This window comes from Lathamus discolor, chromosome 5 (assembly GCF_037157495.1).
Source record: "Lathamus discolor isolate bLatDis1 chromosome 5, bLatDis1.hap1, whole genome shotgun sequence".
NCBI lineage: Eukaryota > Metazoa > Chordata > Aves > Psittaciformes > Psittacidae > Lathamus > Lathamus discolor.
In genome coordinates, this window is record NC_088888.1 from 83,532,458 (window position 1) to 83,559,114 (window position 26,657).

At 37.1% G+C, this 26,657-nt stretch overlaps 1 protein-coding gene across 1 annotated transcript in view; it reads left to right on the forward strand.

Moving 5' to 3' along the window:
* The first annotated feature begins 14,164 nt into the window (after positions 1–14,164).
* Positions 14,165–26,657, forward strand: part of EYS (eyes shut homolog) — an 822,863-nt gene continuing 810,370 nt past the window's right edge. Inside the window, exon 1 of the mRNA XM_065682611.1 lies at positions 14,165–14,283. Within this exon, the coding sequence (XP_065538683.1) occupies positions 14,165–14,283 (119 nt within the window). The remainder of the gene's footprint in view (positions 14,284–26,657) is intronic.

The window sequence follows — 26,657 nt, forward strand, 5'->3', positions numbered from 1 at the left end:
TCCCAGCCAAAAGCAGTAAAGTGGACAATAAATAGTCTCAACAACCCAAATATTCATTATGTCTTAAATAAATCTTCACATATTTGGTGGTTTTATAACACTTCTCCCCCCCAATTTCATGCCTGAAAACTATCTCATTTGCAAAGAGAAATGAGGAAATATATGTAATATTAAAGACAGATCCAAAATTTTGGCTTACAACTGTCAATTAGATAACAATGATTTGATAAAGGGCAAAAAGAGTTACATTTATTACCATGAAAGGCCTTAAAATACATTTACATGAAAAGGCAATTTTAACAACTTGTGCCCCTTCAATAAGCTTTTTCCTAGCACAGAGGATTTTCACATAGTGCCTCAGGGTGGTAATCTATTCTGTTTATCTTAATGCCATTTCTATTCTTTCAGAAATTTGCATTTGTTTTCAGATAAAAGAGCTAATTTGAACATCAGACTGGAAATGGAGGTTTCACAATCTGCCTGGTATTTCTCTTTTGAAATAATTAAGTATTCTAAGTTCTAGTTAATTTTTAAAATACAGTTAGGTATAGGGAGAAGATCCCAGCTTGGTGGAAATAAAAAGGGTCTGCTGAAGCAAAAGTCTCTGTTGACCTGTGACAGAATTTTAGTTCAGGGATGGTCAAAATTTATTTTGCTTCTCTGAAACATCCTTAAAGCTCAGGGCTCTTGAACCCTTTCCACCTTCTTTCTGGTTACAAAACCCCTTCCCAGCAGATGGATTAGCTTTCATGAGTATTTAAATGATACATTATTGATTTTTGAAAAGTTTAGCATATTACAACTGCTGTTAAATGAAACCTTTTTTTAGTATCTGCAGTGGAGTCCTTTATGAAGGTATCTTTTCCCTTTTCAGACTTTACCTATTTGTCATTAGATTAATTTTAATTAAAACTAATTTGTTTCATCATTTTCTTAGCAGTGTGCATAGGTTCAAGGTTTATGGACAATATTAAACTCAGAAAAAATTCACCATGATAATATATTTTAAAATAAACTTTTGGATGTATGTATAGACTTTTTTTAGAAAGAAAGCAATTGGGCAAATTAGTGCACGCAGAGAAAACTGGCAGAATTTCAACTTGGTTTTAGAATCTAATCTAAAGCTTTTAGGCTACTGAAATAATGAGAAATCTTTCCCTCTGTGATGAGTGTCACCTTTCCTAATGAAAACTTCACAAACACTATAGGGTCTTAAATGTAAGAAAATTAAAATTTGAACTTTCAGATACAAGAGAACAAGTGTCGTGGTTTAAGCCCAGCCAGCAATCCAGAACCACACAGCCTCTCACCCACTCCCCTGCCTCTGCTCCTTCCTCCCTCCCAGAGGAATGGAGAGGAGAATCGAAATAATGTAACTCCCACGGGTTGAGATAAGAACAGCCCAGTAACTAAGGTATAACACAAACCACTACTGCTGCCACCAATAATAATAATAAGGGAAATAACAAGGGAAGAGAATACAGCCACTCACCACCCGCTGACAGATACCCAGCCCGAGCTGAGCAGTGATTTAGCCCTTCCGGGTAACTGCCCCCAGTTTATATACTAGGCATGACGTGCCGTGGTATGCAATACCCCTTTGGCTTATTTGGGTCAGGTGTCCTGTCTCTGCTTCCTCCCAGCTTCCACTCCTCCCTGGCAGAGCATGAGACTCACAAAGTCCTTGGTCAGACTAACATTAATGAGCAACAACTAAAACCATCGGTGTTATCAGCTCTGTTCCCAGGCTGAAAGTCAAAACCACAGCACTGCACCAGCTACTAAGAAGGAGGAAATTGACTGCTACTGCTGAACGCAGGACAGCAAGATTCCTTCAAAAGGTTTTAATAAATATGATGTATTATTGAGTCATTCTGAATATGATAGTTATTTTCAAAAAAGAACTGTACACAGTGATCTGGAAGACCATGGTGGGAGCACCCCTTAATATCAGCCACTGAGGGTAAGGGTCATCATGTTTCCTTTTCTTATACGTCTGATACAGCTTCAGCATTAATGAAGAGTTGTATAAGACATGTAATGCAAGAATCCTAATGCACCTGGAAAATGGAATAATAGTACTAACAAATATAAACCTAAGAGAAACCTGGTCCAACTTCATGCTGTTTTACGCATCTTTCATGTGATGCAGGTATAAGCTCCATCATACAACTATTAAGTTTTCTCTTACTGTGCAGCTGAAGCTGTCCCCTATTATCAGTTACTAATCTGTTAAAAAAAAAAAAAACTGCCCTAGTATTTTCATGGTAGATGTGCACCCTTTTCCAGCATTAGCTTTCTCCTGCCTAATATTTGCAAATCGTGTTTCCTTCATCCTTCATTTTCTTAAGTTAACAAGCTAACCTCTGTTTTCCAACCATTGTTCAATTTTCTGTTTCCTTATCATAGCTGTGACTTTTGTGTTAACTTTCCCTGTCTTATTTCTTCATTATGGAGGGATATGCCAGCTGAGGTCTTAAACAATGTTATTATTACTTATCCATTGCTTTTGGAGATGATACTACTCTACACATACATATGAAAATAAGATTTGTCTTTTTTCAGTCATGTTATATAGTTGGCTCTTGAACATCCTATGGGCCACTAATTTACCTTTGTCTCCTTCTTCTGACAGTTAATTTTTTAGACCCCATAGATCATAATCAAAATTCATAGTAATAAATTCTCAGTTAACTCCATTTAATTCCACTTAGCATCCTGTCCAAGTTAGAAGCTCAGTCATCAGATGCAGAAAAGAAAGACCAGCTCCTTGAAAGACCAGCTCCTTGAAAGACCTGCTCCTTGAAGACCAGAATAATCTTTTGGAAGAACTTCTTTCTTTCTGTTAACACAAGAAAGAGTCTAGGTGGACCAATGTCCCATCTATCTTCACATAAATAGCTGAAGTGACTACTGGTTCTAGATTACTTCTCCATAGTTTATATGCAGAAGGCAATTGAATTCATTGTCCCAGAAATAAACCCTTAGTGGGCATTAAATATATTAAAAAAAGGTGAGGCAGTTGTATCATATACTCTTCCTCATTGTCTTAAGTCGTGTATTTAGAAGCAACTACCCCAGGAGATATATGTAGAATAGAGGAGCTGTCTACTGAACAGTGGTTGTTTTGAGGGGGAAAAAAAAATCCAAACAAAGAAAGCTACTGAAGATGACCCCCAGAAAACTGCTGCACAGGACAAATGTTAAGTTGATAGGGCTTCTGATTTTAAAACCTGTGAAACAAATCCCAAAATGCTTCTTATAATTTTCATATTTGCTAAGAAAAGAATGATAAAAAGATGAAAAAAAATGAAAAGGTACAGAAAATACTTGAGAAGTGGAACAAATTTATCATGAAAGCATTAAGTAGCTGTTATGTCTGGAAAAGGATATTGAAAGATGATAGTGTATAGCACAGCATCTTCAAAGATACTTTATAATCCGGAGGTCAGGGGATGTCTTGGACTTAGCTGGCCACTGGTGTTAAACCATGATACCACATTGAAGTTTTTGTGTATTACTTTGATCAGTGCCATTTATTTGCAATTTTAATGGAATGATCATGGAACGATTTTGACATTTTTATCACCTGATAAATATATTCACATAATTCATAGTACTATTTAGACTCATAGAATGGTTAGGTTTGTAAAGGATCGCAAGGTCATCTAATTCTAACACCCCTGTCATGGGCAGGGACACCTTCCACTAGACCGCATTGCTCAAATCCCTGTGCAAGCTGACCTTGAATGCTTCCAGGGATAGAGCATCCACAACTTATTTGGGCAGTCTGTTCCGGTGCCACACCAGTCACAGTGAAGAATTTGTTCCTTATATCTAACCTAAATCTCCCCTGTTTGGTTATTGGGTAACTTTTGAGTTTTCATAGTGCATCTGAAAAATCTGTTGCAAAACGTTGAAAGCAAAGTCTCTAAAATGGTTATACATATGTTTACCTTTGCTGAATGACAGCAATGCTGCCAATACTGCCAACTACAGTTTAGTCCTGGTACAGCCTGAGGTAGAATGCTAATGTTTAGTGTAAAATGCTTTATCAGACATAAAATATTGTATGATAGAACCAAGAACAGAACATCTATAGTTAACTTACAGGACAAAATAAAACTTCAATATTTGCTGATAATTTTCATGTCTTTTGGGTTTGTTTTTTTAATGTCTTCAGTTCTATTCTCCTTTCATTATCCCAAGCTTCTATAATACTTTGATTGATAGTAAAGAAAATGGGCTACCTCTATAGTTTAGCTACTGAGAGGAAAAATAATATTAATTGCCTCAGTAGTGGGAATAAAGAAACTGCTTCAGTGATCAGGAGAATGGGAAGGAGGGGATTCAGGAGTATTTTGGTTCCAACCCATTTCATAGTCTTGATAAAAATGCTGGAAGTGGAATAACAGTTCACAGAAATGAAACTTCATCCATTTAAATACAAAACTCAAGGCTTAGAAATGTGAAGATATGGACTGCAAAACCAAAAAATGAGGTTGCTAAGCCACAAACCTAAGCAAAATTGAACAATGCGCAGTTCTTCATGACAAAAGCCTGAATAAAAACCTCAACCATGAGCAGGCACTAACAAGCCTTCAAGGTTAGGAATTTTCCAGCAAATATTGCAGGTAGTGGAGGACAAATATTGCAGATAGCGGATTATCCTGTACCTTAACTAGCTTATTCTCGGATATTGGTCCTTTTTGCACCTGTAATCCTGCAGTTTGTAACAGTGGCTAAATGTAAATTCTAGCATAAAGCTAGTTTTTCACCCTTCTACAATAATGAATGTATTGATCTGGCTACATTAAAGCATAATGATAAGTATTGTGTCATGGAATCTTTTTGCATTTGAGATAAGCTAGAAATATAGATGACATTGTTATTGGAGTCCTGATATACTACAGTTTGGAGTGTAAATATAAGGAAAAAGCAACTTGGCTGAGACTTGACTTACTCTGGCATAAAAAAAGCTTAATTTGGTTCCTGGTGGGCTTTATTTTAACTTTTCATTCAGCAGTCTCACTAACCGATTTGAATGACATTGTTGCTTAACTTTATTGCTGTTTTATTTGCCTTAGCACTAGAATCACTGACCATGATGACTTGTGTAACTCAGTTTTTCTATCAGTTTCTTCTCTTGAACTACAAGCTTCCACCTTTTCATACTTTCACTTCTGTCCACATTTTAGGTAGAGGTTAGTAAAAAGTTTGTTCTATGAAACTAAATGAAAAATGTGGATTTTGAACACTTAAGACATTTTTTTTTTTAACATTCCCTACCAGCTGACCTGCAAAAATTTTATGAAGCTCAGAGGACAAAACTGTGAGGTTTTTGGAGAGGAAAAGATGAAGTTTTGGGTTTCCAGTTCAAGAATTGTTACTGTTGTCTAAACCCGATATATTTAATACAGTAATTTTTTTGGGAAGTAAGAATTCTAGGCTTTGCTGACTTCTGATACTTCAGTTGCTACACATTTTTTGCAATTCAGTGTTACCTGTGCTAAAGTAACAAATCTCATTTCCCTCACTAAATCATAAAATACTGACTCACCTTAAAAGATTTCAGCAGGAGTTGAAAAGAGGAATGCTAAAAGGCTCTGCAGGAGCCCCACTTATATCTATCCAACTATATTTGTGTAGTTGAAGGCTCCTGTTGTCTTCTACCCTTTATGCCTCTCTTTTCTCCTGCCTCTAATTACCTCTGTGTTTGGTTTTTTTTTTTTTCATCCAGGAAATTAATGATTTAGCCATAGCTTGTCAGGACTATGTAAACTGTTGTAACCAAAGGTGTGAAAGCTGTTTCCACACATTCAGGCTTCTAATTTCACCTCCAGGACAGTAAAGGAAGCAGGGAAGCAATTGTTTGGCAATTATTGAAAATAATGCCTATCATTTTAAAATGCGGCATCTATCAAGATAACAGTGCAAGACATGGTACAATGCAGTGCTTAAAAAGCATTTTAAAAAACAAGAACAGATAAGCTGATCTGATTCTGAGACATCTTAAGATGAGTTACTGCTTCACAAGTAAATCTGAGCCTCAGAACAATACTCCCACTGAAGGTATGTGTCACTGTGTACATAGAACCCATCTAGGAGTTTCCTGTCAGCCGTCTTGCTGAGGAAGGTGCTGCTGTCAGGCTCAGAATTAAAGATGCACTGATTATTGGTTCCCAAACTGTGGTCAGCAATAAGCAGCCATGTTATTTCCCACCTTCCCCATAAAACCATATAAAGTCTAAAATGTAGCAACTAATTGATGTTGAAAGGTTAGCTAGGAACTATAAAAATCTGCAAGTCCTGACAACGATTTATTGACTCAAAACATGCAACCGCAGCCAGGGACATTATAAAGCATCTCCTTTGGTATAATTGAAGCTTTTTCTAATTTACATGTCTCCAGTGAGTTGAAACAATAAATGTTAAGATACATATGTCTAAGTTCTGGAATTTAGCCTCTCACAATTACCTACATAAAGTGTATGAACTGAAGTAATACAGTCAAATTTGAAGCATAATAATAAAAATCATAGTAACTAATAAGCTGCTCTATATTCTACCATGGTAAAAAGATAAAAAATGTATAAAAAGGTGTGCAGGGGAGACAGTTATTATGTGATTCAAATAAAAAGGATGACAAGACTAAAAGATAATATAAGATGATAAAAGGAAAGGGAAGGTGGCTGTAGAAATGTTTCTTTTTGATCTAGGAATATTTTTTGTAGAAACAGTAAGTCACAGCACTAATTCGAAGGAGACATTGTACAGAACTTTTAAAGGAGATACAACAGTGATTTTTAGCACAGTAGGTGGTGAAATTAGTCATCAGATTCAGTTCTGTTACAGACTCAAATCAAGAGATTCCTGTGTATGAATCTTTTCTAAAAATACAATGAGGGGAGTAATATGATCTAAGAAAGAGTGAAAATTAGACTGTCACCTCATTCCTTCATATTTCTAACAGTGAGCTTTTTCTTGTGTAGGCAATCTGTGACTAACGAGACTTAGAATTCCTTTGGAGAATTGTTGGATGGCCACAGGGTTTTAAACTGTGGTGTTATATAAAGTAAAAATCTACAAGCTTAAATGGCTTGTGTCTTCGATGCCAAAGTTTGGCAAATTTATTTCAAATTATCATAATAAATGAACTATAAATCTTGGAATAACAGATGGGTTCAGGAAAATAGAGTGGTTGGTTTTGTACAATTAGACTCCTGCTTTTGGCTCTATAAAAGGGACAAAATTTGAAGCTGAAGTATGTAGAAGTATGTAATATTTATTTAAATCAAAACCTGTCATTGTTCTTTATGATGAAGCCTTGTGTTGGATGGTTTAGTGAGAGGTGTCCCTGTCCATGGCAGGGGGGTTGGAACTAGATGATCTTGAGGTCCTTTCCAACCCTAACTATTCTATGATTCTATGATTCTATGATGCTAGGAAAAGAATTAACCTCTCAGCTGTAATGGGGTTATTTGTAAATGGCACTGGCCATAATCAGGAGTACTACAAAAACTATACACTCCAGTAGAAGGCAAAAATAATTTCTGTACTTTTGCATCATTTCCTAGCCAATGATATATCTGAAATTCTTCTGTCTCATTTCCTGATAATTGCGTTAAGTAAGGTATATGGTGGTACAACAAGAAGGCACACAGAACAAGTCAATAGAGCTTGACAAATACCTGCAAATGGAGTGCTGAGAAGTGATCTTGAGAAAGATTCCTTGTTTCAATAAAATAAACTTCCTGGATCTGAAAAATTCATAATCTTCTGAAATGCTGCAGAACAAGGTGTCAGACTGCCTCTCAGCCATAGCAAATACCTACCATGTCTGCTTAGATAGATGCCATGAAGTCCTGATGTAATCCTCCTTTTTCTGTTAACCAGAAGGAATGTTCATCAGTACAATTTAGTTACTTGGAATTGAGTTTGCACTATGCTCTTTTGATTTCATTTTGGTCACAAAATAGGTTAGCTTTTAGAACCATGGATGAAGGAGATTAGCTTTTCTTGGGGATGGGGAGGGAGAAATTCGTTACTGTCAGACTCCAGTTTTTGTCTCCACTACACTCCTGATCTTTAGGCACAAATAAGAAGTTAGACTATGCAGCACTGATTAACAATAAATACATAAATGTACTACCCAGTTCTTCAGCTTTAACTACTACATTTGCTGTAAAATTAAGAAAATTTATTATGCTATGTAGGTGGCTGTTCCCATCCAGAAAGAGGTTCAAAGTACAAAGTAGTAATGGGTAAATGACATTTACACCAAAGGTATGTGGGCTTTTTTTTTTTCATGTATCTGAGGGGAGAAAAAAAAGAGGAAACTCTACCAGAAAGTCTCTTACATCTTAGCAATATACATACTTTTTTAACTATCCTACAATGAAAAAAAATCTTTCAATTGATTAGGTTTCTAATGTGTTTTTACATTAAAATATATCTAACTTTAGTGACTTAAAATAAAATTGGTCCTGTTGCTTCAAAAAGTCAGACAACATGAAAATAGATACTTTTTGCTTTTTTCTTTTTCTGTCACAATTAAAGGAATTCAGATGGGATGCAAAGCCATTCAGAAGTCCACTGCAAATAAGAAAGCAGAAAGAGGAAAATATAAGCTTTTGCCTGTAAGTAATAGCTGATGGAAAGGCAAAATATATTTTACTGACATCACGTCATTATCATGACATCAGCTGATATAACTTGATTATTTAAACTAATAAGCCAGTAAAATGGTAGGATTTTGTAAGATAGTAATGGTTCTGCCTGGCTAGAAGCTTCTTTGAACCATTCTTTCTAAAATGCTGAATTGATTGGGTTAAAAGTATGCAACAGGAGTCGAATGGATCATGTAAGAAGTTAAGAACATCTTTAAATGTGTTGATCAAGTGTCCAAAGCTGAAATCAATTAGTCCACAGCACACATACAGGTACGGTTAAAAACTTTTAATACTATTAGCATATTTTAAATATGCCAGCCAAATGAAGTTCTGATACCACTATAAATAGAGGAAAAAAACTGATTTAGTGAAGATGCCCTGCACGTACTGCTTTGAGTGAAATAAATCTTTAAATAAGCTATCTGCCCCAAAAAATAGTTTCAACATGTATACAGTGCTTACTGTTCTAAGCACTGTATCACCACTTCTGTATTAACCAGCAGAACAAATGGAATATACCTCAAAATTTGTAAGTAATTGTAAAAATGTATTGTCAAGACCTTTTTCTCTGTTTCCTAAATGGCTCTTTCTCAGTCTGAGTTTGTAAACACAACATACTCACATATCTTTGTGTAATATATATATATATGTACATGTATACAAGTAAAATAGAGGGACAATGCTATGCATGCAATTTTTCATCAGTGTTAACTATGTTAAAAGGACTGGGGACAGTTTCCTCCCAAAATTCACTATTTTCTTTCACTTTCCAACAGATATAAATCATTCCTATAGTTACCTAAAGGGAACTGCATACCAGAAACCCCTAAGAACCAACTTAAAACATGCTTCCCTCTAATGTGAGAAGAGAGGCTTTTAAATCACTGTTTTACTGAAGCTCCTTAAATTTTCTAGGTTTTGCTGGGTTTTTTCTTTTTAAGCCTTTTAATTTTCATATTTTATTTTGTATGTTTCTGACTTGTGCATAGCTTTTTGTGTTTTTTGTTTTGTTCCACACCCCCACCCCCCCAAAAAAAAAAGTTTTTTTCTATAAGTAGAGCAGTGCTCAAGGAAGGCATTGAGAATATAGTTACAGAATTTTTTTAAGGTTTACGTGACTTTTGTTATGTTTTGTATATATTTTTAAAATTAAACATTTTCCATACCAATTCTGCAGTATTATAGACAAAGCAGAAAAATATTAATGAGAAACTACACATATTTGCACCAAAATGTGTGTAGTAATACTTCAGTCTGTAACTCAAAGATATATCTTTAAAGAGGTTAAGAAACCCCGACTCATACAGTAAATAATTTAGGTCAGCTTTTCTGAAATTCTCTTTATTACTGCAGGTTAAAGATTAATTCGGGATTCCCGATCTCATGAAATGGAGATGTAGCTAAATCGCTTTGACAGCAAAAGGGCGAAATCTTTGAATATGAATACTGTAAAAGCTTTACTAATGGTAGACATAACTGAACTCTGCATCTCTTCTGAAAAAAATCCTGGGTCAATGCCATACACCTTTAAAAGTGCTGTGCTTTGGTAAATTACAGTTCTCATGTAAGCAAAAAAAAGCTTGCATAGAAAAAATAATCAAGCATATCTACAAAATCAACTATCAAGCAGATGTACTTGATAGGCACGAACAGTAGACTTCCTCTAGAAGAGTGCTTGGTGATGATATCCAGATCAAAGTATTTTTGATACATACTCTATAGATACATCTTATAATTGAGCAGCATATATCAGCTTTATCTACTTCCACTAGATCTCGAAGAGCTATGTTTTCTACTTGTATTGAGTCCCAGATTTTTTTAATTATAAATGCGCTTATCCAATTCACAGTCCAAGGATGGGAAAGTAGTAGTTATCCATGATTTATGTAGCTATGAAATGTTGTAAAGAACCCCATATTTCCTGTTTGAATTGTATTTTAAAATTCAAAAAAGAACAAAAATCTGTCAGAAAATGTAAAATTAACAACAAACAGACAAAACTAATTTCTGGTGTGAGAAGGCTTTTAATAGCTTCAGCATGATAAAGATGCCAGTACAGACTAGCCTTGTACTTCTACTTTAACTTTGTTCACATAGCATAGAAAGTTGCAAAGCTCCCATTACGTTGAGGAAAGGAATACAAGGAATATATTCAGATGAGAAGAATCTCCCACATTCTTTACAGAAAATTAGTTTTAATTTTATATTTGATTTTTCTGAAGCCAAAGACTGAGGTTTACATTTTCATACGACAAAACCTGAAATTGTAAACTCGAATATTAAATTTTTTCACTGTAAAATCTAGGTCAACCCTCAGTCCAAAGCTTTTTTTCAGCACTACAAAGAGCCATATATTGAGGACATAGAGAGCAGGTAACTTCCAGCTAATACTCCCATCAAAATCATTGTGTCAGTAATCTAGTCACAGGAAATCTGTTCTGATTTACATTACATAATAATCTGGCCTTCAGATAGGATGACTAATGGAGCAGATAAAGACAAAATATACTCCCAAAGCCAAGCCTTATATTCTTATTTTTTGTCTCCTTATGATGCTAAAGTACAGAAACTTGGATTCTGAAACGACATTCTAAGGAATAAAAATACAGTGTGTGTGGCTAGAAACTCATCTTCCATTTTGCAAACATTTAATGGAAAATTTACACTTCAGTGTTTGAGGTCATTGCAAAGACATTTTCCTTTAAATTATTTAAACAGTGGGAATAAAGAAACTGAACCAACTGCAACTGTTGTTGGAAAGTTCTCTAACTAGCTGAGAGATTCTGACATCTGCTACAGCTGCCGGTAGACTGAGGAGGTTCAGGAGTGTTAATAACTCTGCCTTAATATCTTCGTACCATTTGAATACATTTTAACAATTTTGATAGTGGAGTTCAAGCTGTGTGTCTTCATTTGAGGACAGTTGAAGTTACTTGTCTGAAACTAAACCATACTTCAGAAACATAAATGATAAAATCTTGCTTTTGCTTTACTACGAATCTAAAAGCAGCAATATTTGAAATCCAGCAGGTATGATTTTGGTCATTAAAAAAAAAAAAAAATAAAGAGCAGTTCTTTCTTCCTTTTTCTAAATTACACTTAAAAATGAAAGTTTTTATCCAATGTCCAATGCTAGAATCCAAAAATTGTACAACATTTAACACTTGTGACTCACTTATCACAGAAATTTTCTGTGCAGAGGCTTTCTGAAATCTCTGTCCTGTGTGGGTAGTTCATTCAGGATCCACTCAGACAAAAATATGGCTGTAATTGTATTGTTTGATGGGGCATCAATGATTTGCATATCATCCTCAAACCACTCACTGCTGCTTTAATTGCTTTGACAGGATTGTTAAGCCAGTTAACATCAAATCTGTACAAAATTAAAGTCTTCTAACTCTACTCCATGCAGTTTACTGTTATATCCACATCACAATTTAGGTTTGACTATTACCAAAGAAAACAAACTGCAAATTATTTTAAGACAATTCAGAAGTAAATTTGCATGTTTTCTTCTTTCGGTGTTGTCCTGCCTTAGTTTTGTTTGGCTAATTTTAATGTGAATTATTTATGCACTCTTGACATATATTCTGTTAGTAAGCATGTTTATAAAACCAAGATTAACTGCATATTTTCAGAAAGAGTGTGAGGGCTATCATGCACCCTGCAGAGAATGCCAAGAGAAAATTATACCCCCGGATATTAATTAGTATTGCTGACGTATGTGGGGAAAAGTCAGCTGAAAACTTTAATTTTCACCTGAACTAATGAAAATACTACATGCTTTTATCAAAATGCATCCTTCAGATGTTTGGTGTGGTTTGGATTTTTTTTATGAAGGTGTCCCAAGTTCTTTGGGTAGCGCATGCATAAGTCAACATGTGCCTGGCCACATACACGTAGAGTAGAAGCTGCTGGTACTTTTTGAAGGAAGTTTTGACTTTTGCCTTTTAAGGGATTTTTCCTTTTCTGAGAAGTGATTTTAGATGACTTAATAAATGCAGTGAGAGTCGCAACTATGTTGTTACCAAATATTATGTATTTTTAGTAATTTATAATGTTAGGATAAAAAGCTGTTCCCTAACACTAACATTAAATTCAGCAGAATTCATTGAATGAAAAAAAGTAAAAAGACTTCTATTCCTCACATTTTTCCCACAGTATTTTTTACCACACATCTGCAACTTGTCATTTTTATTGCAACATTTACTTAATTTTTCAGCTATACTTGGTCTTTCATAATTCTTTGCAGATGCAGTAATATTTTATAGGCAGTATTTAATGTTTGTTTTCAGTAATTGTTGGTGTTTTTCCCTTTTCATGTTACTTCTCCATGAGCTTGCTCAAGCAAGTTAAACTTCTAGCTAATGCTCCAAAATGTAAGCAAATGAATCCATTTCAGATTGGAACATCCAGTAAAAATTATACAAATGAACCCCTTCAAGCTCAACACAAAGGAATCAGTTTACATCTTCAACGTCTTATCCTTCAGATTAATATGGTGCATAAGATACTGCCCTTTCCCTTCTTATAGTAACAAAAGCACAGTATAATTGGATAGGTGAGAAAAAAGGTTTATCTGGGTCTTCAGTACATAGAATATTTGCATAGTACAAATCTTACTGTCTTTCTTCACTGAACATCACTTGCCATCTGCTGGCTGAGTTGCAATTCAAGTGCTTTTGAATACAGTTTCATTAGTCTTGCTTATCTTTCTAATTTTACTGTAATTCAATTTGAAAGAAATTGGCATATTTTGCCATTATGCCACCTGGTCTAGAGGAAGGTGTCCCTGCCTATGGCAGGGGGGTTGGAACTAAGTGATCTTAAGGTCCTTTCCAACCCTAACTATTCTATGATTATCTGTTTCTGAATTTTGCCTTTGTTTGCATTCTGAGCAATCATCAGGAGTTTGACTATTAATTTATTTCAGTAGTCACTGAAGAGACAAATAGCATTTCACTCATTCCAGATACGATCACACTGAGTGGTGCTTCACTATCTTCTGATACGAAGGAGGAAATTGACATAAATTTAGCAAGCTTTAGACAAACAGACTTCAGGTGGGAAAGATACAACAAAACTCCAAAAGAAAGCTGAAATTAAATAACAGCTGTATAAACTGCAGATGAAAGTAGTTGATAGAATTTGTGTAAAAAATATGATTATAGCAAAATAAAAAAATTGAAAATAAATTCAAACCTTCGTGAAAAAGTGGTCATCTGACAAAAAGCATGTAAGGAAATTGAAAATAAAACTGACAGGGAAAAGAAAATTTAAATGCGAACTATTAAATAAGGAACATTACCCTGCAGTTACTTCATATATTTATGAAATAGTGACTTCCACCAATGTTCTTTGACCAACCTCTGCGGTATCATAATATGCAGGTACTTTACCATCTATACTGGTTTTGTTAACACAGCTCACATTAAAAGCTAGAGGTTATTTTGCAGAAACATCTGCAATTGTTTAACATCTTCGTCGCTGACATGGACAGTGGGATTGAGTGCTCCCTCAGCAAGTTTGCTGATGACACCAAGCTGTGTGGTTCAGTTGATACGCTGAAGGGAAGGAATGCCATCCAGAGCGACCTCAACACACTTGTGAGGTGGGCTGATGCCAGCCTCATGAAGTTCAACCATGTCGAGTGCAAGGTCCTACACCTGGGTCGGAGCAATCCCAGGTACAGCTACAGACTGGGCAAAGAAAAGAATCAGAGCAGCCCTGCAGAGAAGGACTTGGGGGTGCTGGTCAATGAGAAAATGAACATGAGCCAGCTTCAGTGTGTGCTTGCAGCCCAGAAAGCCAACCATATGCTGGGCTGCATCAAAAGGAACGTGACCAGCAGGTCGAAGGAGGTGATCCTGCCCCTCTACTCTGCTCTTGTGACACCTCACCAGGAGTATTGTGTGCACTTCTGGTGTCCTCATCATAAAAAGGACATGGAACTGTTGGAACAAGTCCAGAGGAGGGCCATGAGGATGATCAGAGGACTGGAGCACCTCCCATATGAAGATAGGCTGAGAAAGTTGGGTCTGTTCAGCCTGGAGAAGAGAAGGCTGCGTGAAGACCTCATAGCAGCCTTCCTGTATCTGAAGGGGACTTATAAGGATGCTGGGTAGGGATTCTTGATTAGGGACTGTAGTGATATGACAAGGGGTAACGGGTTCAAACTTAAACAGGGGAAGTTTAGACTGAATGTAAGGAAGAAGTTCTTTCCTGTTAGGGTGGTGAGGCACTGGAATGGGTTGCCCAGGGAAGTTGTAAATGCTCCATCCCTGGCAGTGTTCAAGGCCAGGTTGGACATAGCCTTGGGTGAGATAGTTTAGTGTGAGGTGTCCCTGCCCATGGCAGGGGGTTGGAACTGGATGATCTTAAGGTCCTTTCCAACCCTAACTATTCTATGATTCTATGGTTCTAAAAACAGAGAAGTGATTCTCTGGTCATTTACAACAAAGCAGGAGACTACACAGGAGTCTCTTTTTCTGCACATATTTTCATAAACTCTTTCTTAACTGAAGTCAACACACTACATTCAAGGTTATTCAGAAAGATGCAAATTAAAAGATAGTACATAAGATAAGGTATATTTTAAAGAGAAGCTCAGGAAAGAAAAGTTAGTGAATTAGAAGCCACAGGAATTGACCAGTGATATATACTAAGTCCAAAATACTGGTAAATACAATATTCTGTTCAATATAAACATTAGAAAAACAAGTTACAACACTCTGTAGGTTGTGTACAGATTGCTTATCTTTGGCATAGGATCATTAGCAGTCTGTTACTGATGAATGAATATGCCCAGTAACAGTGTAATCGATCTGAACTTAACTGAATCTTAGTGCAAAAAATTGTGCATGGTACTTGCAAGTCAAGACTTTGACAAATGGTAATAGGACAGGCCCAGTATACTTACAAATACAGAATACAGATTTTAAGATCAAATTCATACCTTTTAAGGCATAATGATGGGTCAAAGCAGTACATTTAGTAATAATAATCAATATGACTGCTGCTTCCATTAGGGTATGTAAAAAGCTCCCAACAGAAAAAAAAAACCCTTGTTTGTGTGATTTTTACTCTCATAATCTTAGGCACATCCAATACTTTACTCTCGTAAAGGAACTACAAACAGAAAGGAAGTGAAGTAAAAGTTGAAGCTGTAAATGCATTTGTTCCTTTTGAGTCAAGCTAGATAGTCATTTGTTTTGGTTTATTTTTTAAAAAGAAAAGATAAAAGAAGAAGTTAAAACCAGTTTCATTTTAAAGGATGTATTCTACTCAGTCTGGTAAGAAATTTTATCTTGCAAAAGAAAACCAAAGGAAAATTGAGACTAGAATTAAAAATCTGTTGGTGGTTGCTCTAACATTCAGTTATATATCTATATCTAAGTACTCACCTCAGAAATAGGGCATCTTCTTTTTTTTTTTTTTTTTAATCTGAGATAAAAATATATGAGATAAACTGTTTTATTTTCCAAGAGTACTTAATACCCCCATACCTGGGAGTAAAGGCTGGTGAATTTAATGATATATAAACATGTAAACATTTACTGGAACAGATGAAATAGTCATTCAAAACCCTGCTTTATTTTCTAGCTAGGGAAATTCTTGGTTAAATGTGGTTTGTTGAGAAATGAGTGCAGACACCAAGTTTTCAGGTTTCACTACAGAATATCTCCCACGTATGGAGTAAGTAAATTATGCTAGGTAGGTGCTCTGTTTGCATTTGAGATAATTACCTGTGAAAATGTTCATACAAATGTTTCAGTAGAACCCATTCCTTGCTATTGTGACCCTATCTACACTAATCTCACTGTAAAAACAGTTAATCCAGTTGCTTGCCTTTCGAGGATTTAAAATGCAAGAACTTGTTAGTTATTACTCAATTTAGGAGACGATAAAAGTTCTCCATATGAGAAAAGCTACTGCTTTTTATATTATTGACTCTGAGGATATTATGTAATTGAAAGAGGTTTAAAAAAACAACCTCCCAGTTATGGAGCAGTGCCAGTTTCCCTGGGCTGTGTATAGTGTTCAATGTGACAGTCTGACACCTGGAATAATCTGTCAGTGGCAGTTCTTCAGGAACTGCAGGTCAAATTACTTAAAAAAAAAAAAAAAAAAGCCCACAAATTAAAAATCAATGGAAGATTTTGACTTTTTTTCTTCAGTGCTTTCCTCCTATTTGACTCATTTAATTTTTCCATTAATACCTTAATTATTTTAAGATATATTATCCTATATCTGGGTAAGGGCAAACCCAGGCACAACTACAGGCTGAGCAGAGGCTGGATTGAGAGAAACCTTGAGGAGGACTTGGGGTTGTTGGTTGACAAAAACCTTGCAGCGTGTGCTCACAGACCAGAAAGCCAACCGTATGCCATGCTGCATCGAAAGGAGTGTGGTCAAGGGAGGGGATTTTCCCACTCTGCTCAATTCTTGTGAGACCCCACCTGCACTACTGCATCCAGCTCTGGGGCCTCCAACATAAGAAGGACATGGACCTGTTGGAGCGAGTCCAGATGAGGGCCACAGGGATGATCAGAGGGCTGGAACACTTCTCCTATGATCACAGGATGAGAGAGTTGGGCATGTTGAGCCTGGAGTAGAGAAGTCTCCACAGAAACCTTATAATAGTCTTCCAATACCTAAAGGGGTCCTACAAGAAATCTAGAGGACTTTTTACAGAGCACGTAGTGATAGGCCAAGGAGGAATAGCTTTAAACTGAGAGGTTAGCTTTATATTAGATACTAGTAAAAAAATCTTTACTATGAGTTGGTGAGGACCTGGCACAGGTTGCTCAGAGAAGCTGTGGCTGCTTAATCCCTGGAAGTGTTGATTTCTGCATTGATACACTTTCTGGTGTTTTCCTGATGTTTAGTATAGAAACAGTCATATTTGTATCTCCAAAAAAATGAGGGGAGTATTAGTAAAAATAGGAATTCATGTATATTCAAATCCATCTATTTTTTAGGAAGGACTTTAAGAATATTAAAATTATTTTTGTGAATGAATAAATCCATTGAAAGCTGCGAAATGCAAAGTTTGTCACCATTGTTCAGGCTGTTCCTCAGCTGCGTGTCTCTGAAAGCTGAGATAATGCAAAGAGCCCTACTTCTGGGCCCTTTCATAAGTATTATTGGCCATTGCAAGAGAAAAGAAATCCATCAACGGGTCCTGAAGGAGCTGGTGAATGAAGTTGCTAAGCCACTGGCCATCATATTTGAAAGATCATGGCAGTCAGGTGAAGTTCCTGATGACTGGAAAAAGGGAAATATAACCCCCATTTTCAAGAACGGGAAAATGGAAGACCCAGGGAATTACAGACCAGTCAGTCTCACCTCTGTGACTGGCAAAATCTTGGAGCACATTCTCCTGGAAGGCATGCTAAGGCACATGAAAAACAACAAGGTGCTTGGTGACAGCCAGCATGGCTTCACTAAGGGGAAATCCTGCCTGACCAATTTGGTGGCCTTCTGTGATGGGGCTACAGAACTAATGGACAAGGGTAAAGCCGTTGATGTCATCTACCTGGACTTGTGCAAAGCATTTGACACTGTCCCATCCTTGACACATCCTTGTCTCTAAATTGGAGAGATATCAATTTGATAGGTGGACCACTTGGTGGATAAAGAACTGGCTGGCTGGCCGCACACAAAGAGTTGTGGTCAATGGCTCAATGGCCAGCTGGAGACCGGGAACGAGTGGTGTCCCTCAGGGATCAGTGCTGGGACCCGTCTTGTTCAACATGTTTGTCACTGACATGGACAGTGGGATTGAGTGCGCCCTCAGCAAGTTTGCCGATGACACCAAGCTGTGTGGTCCGGTTGATACGCTGGAGGAAAGGGATGCCATCCAGAGGGACCTCAGCACGCTTGTAAGGTGGGCTGATGCCAGCCTTATGAAATTCAACCATGACAAGTGCAAGGTCCTACACCTGGGTCAGAGCAATCCCTGGCGTGGCTACAGATTGGGCAAAGAAGAGATTCAGAGCAGCCCTGCAGAGAAGGACTTGGGGGTGCTGGTCAATGAGGAAAATGAACATGGGCCGGCAGTATGCGCTTGCAGCCAAGAAAGCCAACCGTATCCTGGGCTGCATCAAAAGGAGCATGACCGACAGGTCGAAGGAGGTGATCCTACCCCTCTACTCTGCTTTTGTGACACCTCACCAGGAGTATTGTATGCAGTTGTGGTGTCCTCAACATAAAAAGGACATGGAACTGTTGGAACAAGTCCAGAGGACGGCCACGAGGATGATCAGGGGACTGGAGCACCTCCCGTATGAAGACAGGCTGAGGAAGTTGGGTCTGTTCAGCCTGGAGAAGAGAAGGCTGCGTGGAGACCTCATAGCAGCCTTCCAGTATCTGAAGGAGGCTTATAAGGATGATGGGTAGGGACCCTTGATTAGGGACTGTAGGGACAGGACAAGGAGTAACGGGTTAAAACTTAAACAGGGGAAGTTTAGATTGACTATAAGGAGGAAATTCTTTCCTGTTAGGGTGGTGAGGCACTGGAATGGGTTGCCCAGGGAGGTTGTGAATGCTCCATCCCCGGCAGTGTTCAAGGCCAGGTTGGATGAAGCCTTGGGTGGGTTGGTTTAGTGTGAGGTGTCCCTGCCTATGGCAGGGGAGTTGGAACTAGATGATCTTGTGGTCCTTTCCAACCCTAATTATTCTATGATTCTATGATTCTAAGAATCAAGCTACACAGGCCTTTGACTACCCAAGGGTCGCTCATTGCTATACTCTTAAGTCAAGAGAATAATCACATAGCCAATGTGGTATGGTAAAATGAAGTTGTTACTGGTCCACCAGTGTTTTAATTTCTTATCTCAGTTGGCTTATGATTGGTACCATCTTTGTTCATCTTTGCTTATCCTAAGATTTAAACTACCAGGTCAGCATTCTTAGCCTATACTGAAATATTTTTCATCACAGCCAGCACACTCCCCACACGAAAGTCAGAATACCTTGCTGACAAGTTGGCAAGAGGTATTTAAGCTGTCCAATACCAAAGTTCTCATTTCCATGATGGCTTTAGCAAGAGTCAGTTTACAGTTGAAATGTAATCTGAAAAGTATGATAGTCATTGCCCAGTTATTAGACTGTAATAAGTTTTATTCTGTCAATACAAAGACTGATAGTAGATATTAGAGTGACCCAGTTCATTAACTCTTTTATGGACACTATGGAAAAAGTAGAACGACCAGCAAATTTAGTGCACTTTCTCATTCATCACCACCAGTGAGTATGGAGTAAATATATTTGGCTTCTATAGCATTGTGTTGTAAACCCCATCAAAACAGGTAAAACCTCCTATATAACCTGTTCTAGGCGGACCTTCCTTGGCAGTGGGGTTGGACTAGATGATCATAGAGTCATAGAACCAAGTAGGTTGAAAAAGACATTTAAGATCATCAAGTCCAACCTTTACCCCAGGACTGCCAAGTCCATCACTAGACCATGTCACTAAGGGCCTCATGTACATGTTTTTTTAGAAAACTTCAGGGTTGGTGATTCCACCACTGCCCTGGGCAGCCTGTTCCTATACCTGAACACCCTTTTGGTGAAGACATTTTTCCTAATATCCAACCACCTTCCCCAATGCAAGTTGTGGCCAGTGATCTCCAGAGGTCCCTCCCAACCCTGATGATTCTGTGATTCTTTAATGCAGAAGGATCATGGCCAATAAACACTGAACTCTGGTAACTTCCCAGCACTTGCTTGCTGGATCATTTTTATGAATTGATACAGAATAAATAAAATAGTTCTGAAAAGTTAAGTTCAGAATCTGGAAAACAGCTGGAGTGTTCTCAAGGAAAAAAATTGAAATACACAGATATGCTTCATGAAGTCAGTCAAAACTTCAAACATTGTCTCAAAGCAGATCTTGTTAAAAACAGTTCACTTCTATTGTGCAAGTGTGACATTCAGACCGTGGAGTATATTTAATATATTTTTTTTTCTGATTAAATTGTGCATATTTACATTCTTGTTAATACAGCATTAATTTTGATTTTCCACTGTTAATAGGGAGATTAATAGTCTTAGCACTCTGAATGGCATTTTGTCATTTCAACAACACTGATCAAATGTTGTAGGTTAGGCTTTCACAGAAATCCAGATAACTGTCAGTTTGATTTGTTTCTCCTAGTACTTGAATGAACATAAATCCTTTGTGTAAACAGATGTATATTTATTTTACAGTGAAATGTCGGATCAGGGCAAGGGAAAGAGATTATATTTTGCTTTAAAAGTTATCATTAAGGGAGCAATGCACAGTTTAAAGTTACACAACAATGATCAGAATTTCATGTTAATTTTTTCAGACTTTTTTGATCACACTTCAGTGAATGTTTTGGTTGTATAGGGTCATATGTCTTTTAATCAGATTCCTCCTAGGGGAACTACTGTCCTTGAGCAGCTGCTCTACCTACCAGACTGAGCACACAAAATGTCTATTTTGAGGTGCAGAAGCAGCTGGGTTTTCTTAGTCGGTGCTAAAGGGAATCTCAGTCAGTGCCTAATGAGTTTATACCAGGTTCTGGTCCCTTATGTCATTATTTAATCAATTCCTTTTTCAATCATAGTCTTTGTCAAAATGAGCACTATTACAGTGCTAAATTTCAAATATTTCATCTGTTTCAGCTATTTGTGTGTAAAAGGTGTGACAGTAATTTTCACTGCTGGCTTTGGGGATTGTTCTGTAAAGACTTCTGTTTTCATTTTCATTTAGCTACAAAAAGATCAGCAGGTTTCCTCTGAAATGAAAAAAAGGGAAAAAAAAAATCCCTACAAAACAAAACCAATGTTCCTGTCTGTAAAGAAGCAGCAAGGAAAATTATCCTAACATTAAAACAAACACCATTCTTTTATTCGTCTTTTCTGTTGAAAAAATGTATATGTCATTTTCCATTTTTATGTGATAGATATAAATGGACAATTGGTAATTTTGAAAAAAAAAAACCCACACCAAAAGCCCAAACCCGAATTGCCTATATAAAATTGAGTCATAAAATTATTTAGGTTGGAAAAGATCTGTAAGATTGAGTCCAACTAGTGCTGCAAAGTCCACCACTAAGTCATGTCCCTAAGTGCCACATCTACTTTTAAATAACCTCTAGTTATAGTGACTCAGCCACCTTCCTGGGCAGCCTTTTCCAACATGTGACAATCCTTCTGAGGAAGGAATTTTTCCTACTATCCAGTCTAAACCTCTCTTAGTATAACTGGAGGCCATCTTCTCTTTCTTGTTGCTTGTTACTTGGGAAAAGAGACTGACGGACACAGTGTTATCAGCATTTAGCTGACGATTGCATGTTCCACAGCAAATAGGGAAGTGACAAAATTAGAAATTCTTTATGATATATAGAACAAATTTTCTGATCTCCCTCACACACTTCTTCACAAGTCACAGTGAAGTTAAGTTGCATAACCTATACCTGCATTGGACCGAAGAGCATTTATATTACAAAGATCAAGCAACCTATTTTCATGGTCAGTTTATATTCAAAAGAAGTTCAGAATTTGAAGTTGAAACTTTTTTTTTTTTTTTAAAGCCTGAGATTTCAGAAGATTCCATCAGAATATTCTTTTTTTTCAGTTGTTACATATATAAAAGGACTTGATTCTGCAGACTATTAATGTCTTATTTCAGTGAGTACACAGTTATTTGCCAATTTCAAAAGAAAATAAAGCTATATGATTCGGAGAAAACTCCAGGAACAAACTTGCCAACAAAGTTTTCAAGCTGACAAGCAGGTATTCTTTATTGCGGCGCCGGGAGACACGGGGGATAGCTCCTCCTAACGTTGTGTCTTTCTGTTGCTCCACAAGCCGTCCTTATATAGTCCCTGGGCATACATACATTACGTCATTTTCCAGAAAGTTCCTCGCATGCGTACAGAATTGTGGTGGTTGTCTCTGAGGGTCGTTTACTTCTTCCAACAATCTTCATCACTTCTGGCAGCCTTTGGAACACGCACAGTAGATGCTCATACCAGTTTAATTGGTTCGTTAGCACAGGAGACATAATAATCCTCCTATCCTCCTACTTATCGGTTAGTTTAACTGTAGCCCATCCTGCCATTCCCAGATACTCCTTATCCCTGTGTCCTGTTCCTCTAGACTGTTTTTCTTAAAACTCTGTCAACTAGAACAATTTATCTTGTACAAGAATGCTCAGTGTGTTCTCTAGCTGCACTCTATTTTTTTTCTATGTATCATGCACTTTAGTAATTTTCCATTGCTACTGTTACAAAGCCATCAAACTTAACATTACTTAAAACTGATTCTAAAGGTTTATATATTCCATTTTGTGATTTTCTGTCCCCCTTGTTTCATATACCCTGAAATAAATATTTAAATAAAAACAGAGAAATCACTTGCCACTTATTGCCACAGGCAAACCAGGATTTACTCAGGGAATTTAACTTAATTTATTGCTACATAACATAACCTAAATATTTAATAACTGATTGAAATATAAGGTAACAAAGAAGCTGAACATCAAAACACGTATGAAAATACCTTTCCTTTCCCTTTCCTAGAATCATCTTCACTCCAGACACTTCTCTTCCCCTCCTCCTGCTGTCCACTCCCTTTGTTATTGCCACAGGTTGCACGCAGTGCCTTTGGTGAGAATGCCACTGGAGCAGGATCAGGTAACACTTCTGTCTGCTACTTTTTACTTCCCACTTGGCTTTTCTGCTCAAGCATAGGTCTTCCATGGGCTGCAGTCAATTCATGTGTCCCTGTACCAGCATAAGGTTGTCTATAGCCCTCAATCCTTTCAGCTCTGATGTGGAGCACCTTCTACTACCCTGACCTCATTCCCTTATTAAATTCTTTTATTCCCCTGTCTCCCTGTTCCATTTCTCCCTTCTAGATGTTGCCTCATCTGTCTTAACGTGCTCACTGAGGAGCACCCCCTTGGCAGATAGGCTCAGCTGTGTCCTATGGTGTGTCTGTTGCAGAGGCAACCTGAACAGCCTGTGCCCAACATGGGGGCAGCCTCCACATCCTTCTATAGAGGCTGTGTACCCTGCAGCCCCCCTCCTCTGCCTGTGTTAGCAAAACATTGCCCTTTATGCCATTTAGCACTTACATTGAAGTCTAACCCAGTATCCAGTGTGAAAATAATGAGTTTTATCTTGGCTGCTGGTTCTCATGAATAGTTTATTTCACTTAAGTTAAAGCAATGTGGATGTTGGGTGGCTACCTTTAGATCAGTCAGATGAAATAATCAGCTGAGTACGATTTGATTCAGGCATATCAATGCAAGATAAGCATTTTTTTTTACTGTTCTTTCAGTGACTAAGAAGCAGCTAATGGGAGATAAATAGCCCTCTGCAAATCAGATGCTTAATTTATTTCTGAAGACAGAAATATGGAGCTTAACAGACTAGAAGAGGGAAATAAGATAGCTTTTGTTGTAAATGGATTTGTTACTGTATGCTTTTAAACAGCATCCTCCAGCAAGGTACAGTAGCAGATGCTACCTCAGGAGGCTTCAGGAGGTGATTTTGGAATGGGATCTGTGAACCACCTAAAATCTGTTGTGTATCATTATCTGTTACTGACTTCGTATTCTTACCTTTGGTTATAACTCAGTACAGGGAAATGAAGATAACAGGATTGTAAAGTATTTCGTACATAGGTTACGCTGGTGGTGCTGCAGTTTTATGTCAACATGGGCAGGTAGTCCAGTCAAATAATGCTATGAGAAAATGCCTTTTTCAATTAAAATTATATATATAAAAAAAGAGAATCCCAAAATGGCAATATTTGCCAGGTGTGTAAACAAGAGGCTTACATGTCAATCTGTAAACAGGATGATGTGAAAATGAATCTTCAAGCCTTGGTACTTAGATCCAACTACTAAACCAAATCTGTTTCAAGCTTGCAAAAATAACTGAAGTTTTCACCTCATTATTCAAAGTAGTTTCTGATTGTAGGTTTATTTTCAAATGCATGTTTACATTGTGCCAAATGCTTATAGAACAGCATTCTTTTTCTTACATTTTGTGTTTTTCTTCATCAAGCTTACAAAGAAAATAAAATTAGTATAGAAAAGTATTAGCAATTCAAATAAACATATTACTGTTAATAAAATAACACTGTTTCCTATTCCATTCGATTTTAAGTAGGTTAAAGCTGTGAAAAAGAAAAACACAGTTCTGTTCCCCATACTTTTCTGCAATCTTTATTTAATTAGATAAATTTTCATAATTGCATTTTTGGTGAAAAACATGTAAAATATTTTAGATCCTGTCAGTTCATTTGCTTTTGTTTCATAGCAGAGTTTATTCTTGCTCAACCATGTGTAAAGAGTTCCCATCTTCAGTTCTAAGATTTCCACCCTTGACTGCCTGTTTGTCAGTTTCTCACAGAATCTCCAAGTACCTTCACTCACACTACTCCTTATGCGTTGCATCTGATCCCACAGCTTGTATGCAAGGCCCCTAGTCTGATCATGTTTCAGGCCCTCTAGGGACCTGTTTCTGTAAGATTTTAGTCATTCAATCTAATAAGCTTATATTTCTTTTTAATGCTATTCTTCCTTTTTTTAATTTTCCCATTCATTTTTCCTTCTTTGTCCTTAGAATTAAAATATCTTCCCAACAAGGACCATCTTACAAGTGCAAAGATGTCTTGAACGCTGGGAGTTATTGCGATGTTGTAGAATATGTGTACGAACAGAATATGAAACACATCGAGGATGCTGCAGCTTCTCATTTCGGAGCAAGCCATGATTACATTAAGTAACCTGGCATGCTATAAAAGTGAGAAATTCAGAAATAGGGCAAAAATAGAAGTATTTTCTGGACAAGATGTAACTTAACTGAAAGACATCCAATGCTAGCCAGGTACCCTAGCTCAGCATAATAGGAAAAGAAAGTGGGGGTTGACCAGAAAAGCAGGAAATAATTGTAGATAACATTGTAGATTGTAGATAACATGGAAGAAAAGGTACTGCACCACTCAAGCTCCTTTGAGCTTCTTTGTGTGTATCTTTGTACAGATAAGATTGTTAGTTGCCATGCTGCTTGGTGTTTTCCTTTCCATAGCTGGACTTCTTCAGCAGACAATTCTTTTAACATCTGCATGCATCTACATTGTCCCCCATTTTGGTGTTACTTTGTCGAGTAATCTCTTGTGCACATCCTCAGGTTTTGGCTTTGCTTTTGCAGCAGTTTGCCAATTCAACTCTGAGGCAGCCGTGCAGGATGTGATGGTAGATAGTTGCTTTGCTGTCATTCTTCTAATACAGGTATTTTCTTTCATGGGTGAGCCACAGCTTCAGAGAAGACGTAGTAGAGACATGAATGTAGGCTTCTACAAGGTGTGAGGTGGTGGGAAGCTTCTCTGTGAAGAGCTGTCCTTTTATTTTACAGGAATGATGCTGATATGCATTTAAAGCATGATATTTCTGCTATAAATGGAAAAGACTTTGTGGTGCTGCCTTCTATTAGTTGTTTGATAACATAGAAGTTTTTTGTGTGCTTTTTAATTTGATCAGTAATATCTTAACTAATTGGTGGTAAAGCAATTCCTGAAATTGCTGAGAATACATTCCTCTTTCAAATTCTCACCATCATTGATGAGATCGAGAATCTCTAATTTTCATACACTTTAAATTTATGTAGTTTTTTCATTTCATTTTGTTTTGTTTTTCTCCTTGCAAGCGTCATTCTTCTTTGCATGTTAAATTATTTTAAAGCAGTTAGACTGTGGATCTTAGGTTATGATAGCACTGTCTAACTCAGAACTGGATACTAGATCTCATTTCTCCAGGTGAATATAGCTTGCTCAAATTAAATCTTGTAATGGTATGGATTAAATGCAACAAATTGTATGCAATGCTTTGTATGGGCTTACTCAGTGAAGATTTGTAGTTTTTGGGGGGTTGGGTTGGGGGGGAGTATGATATGCAGGAAAGCTGCAGAATAATTTGCTTTACAGTTGTCAGATCTTGCA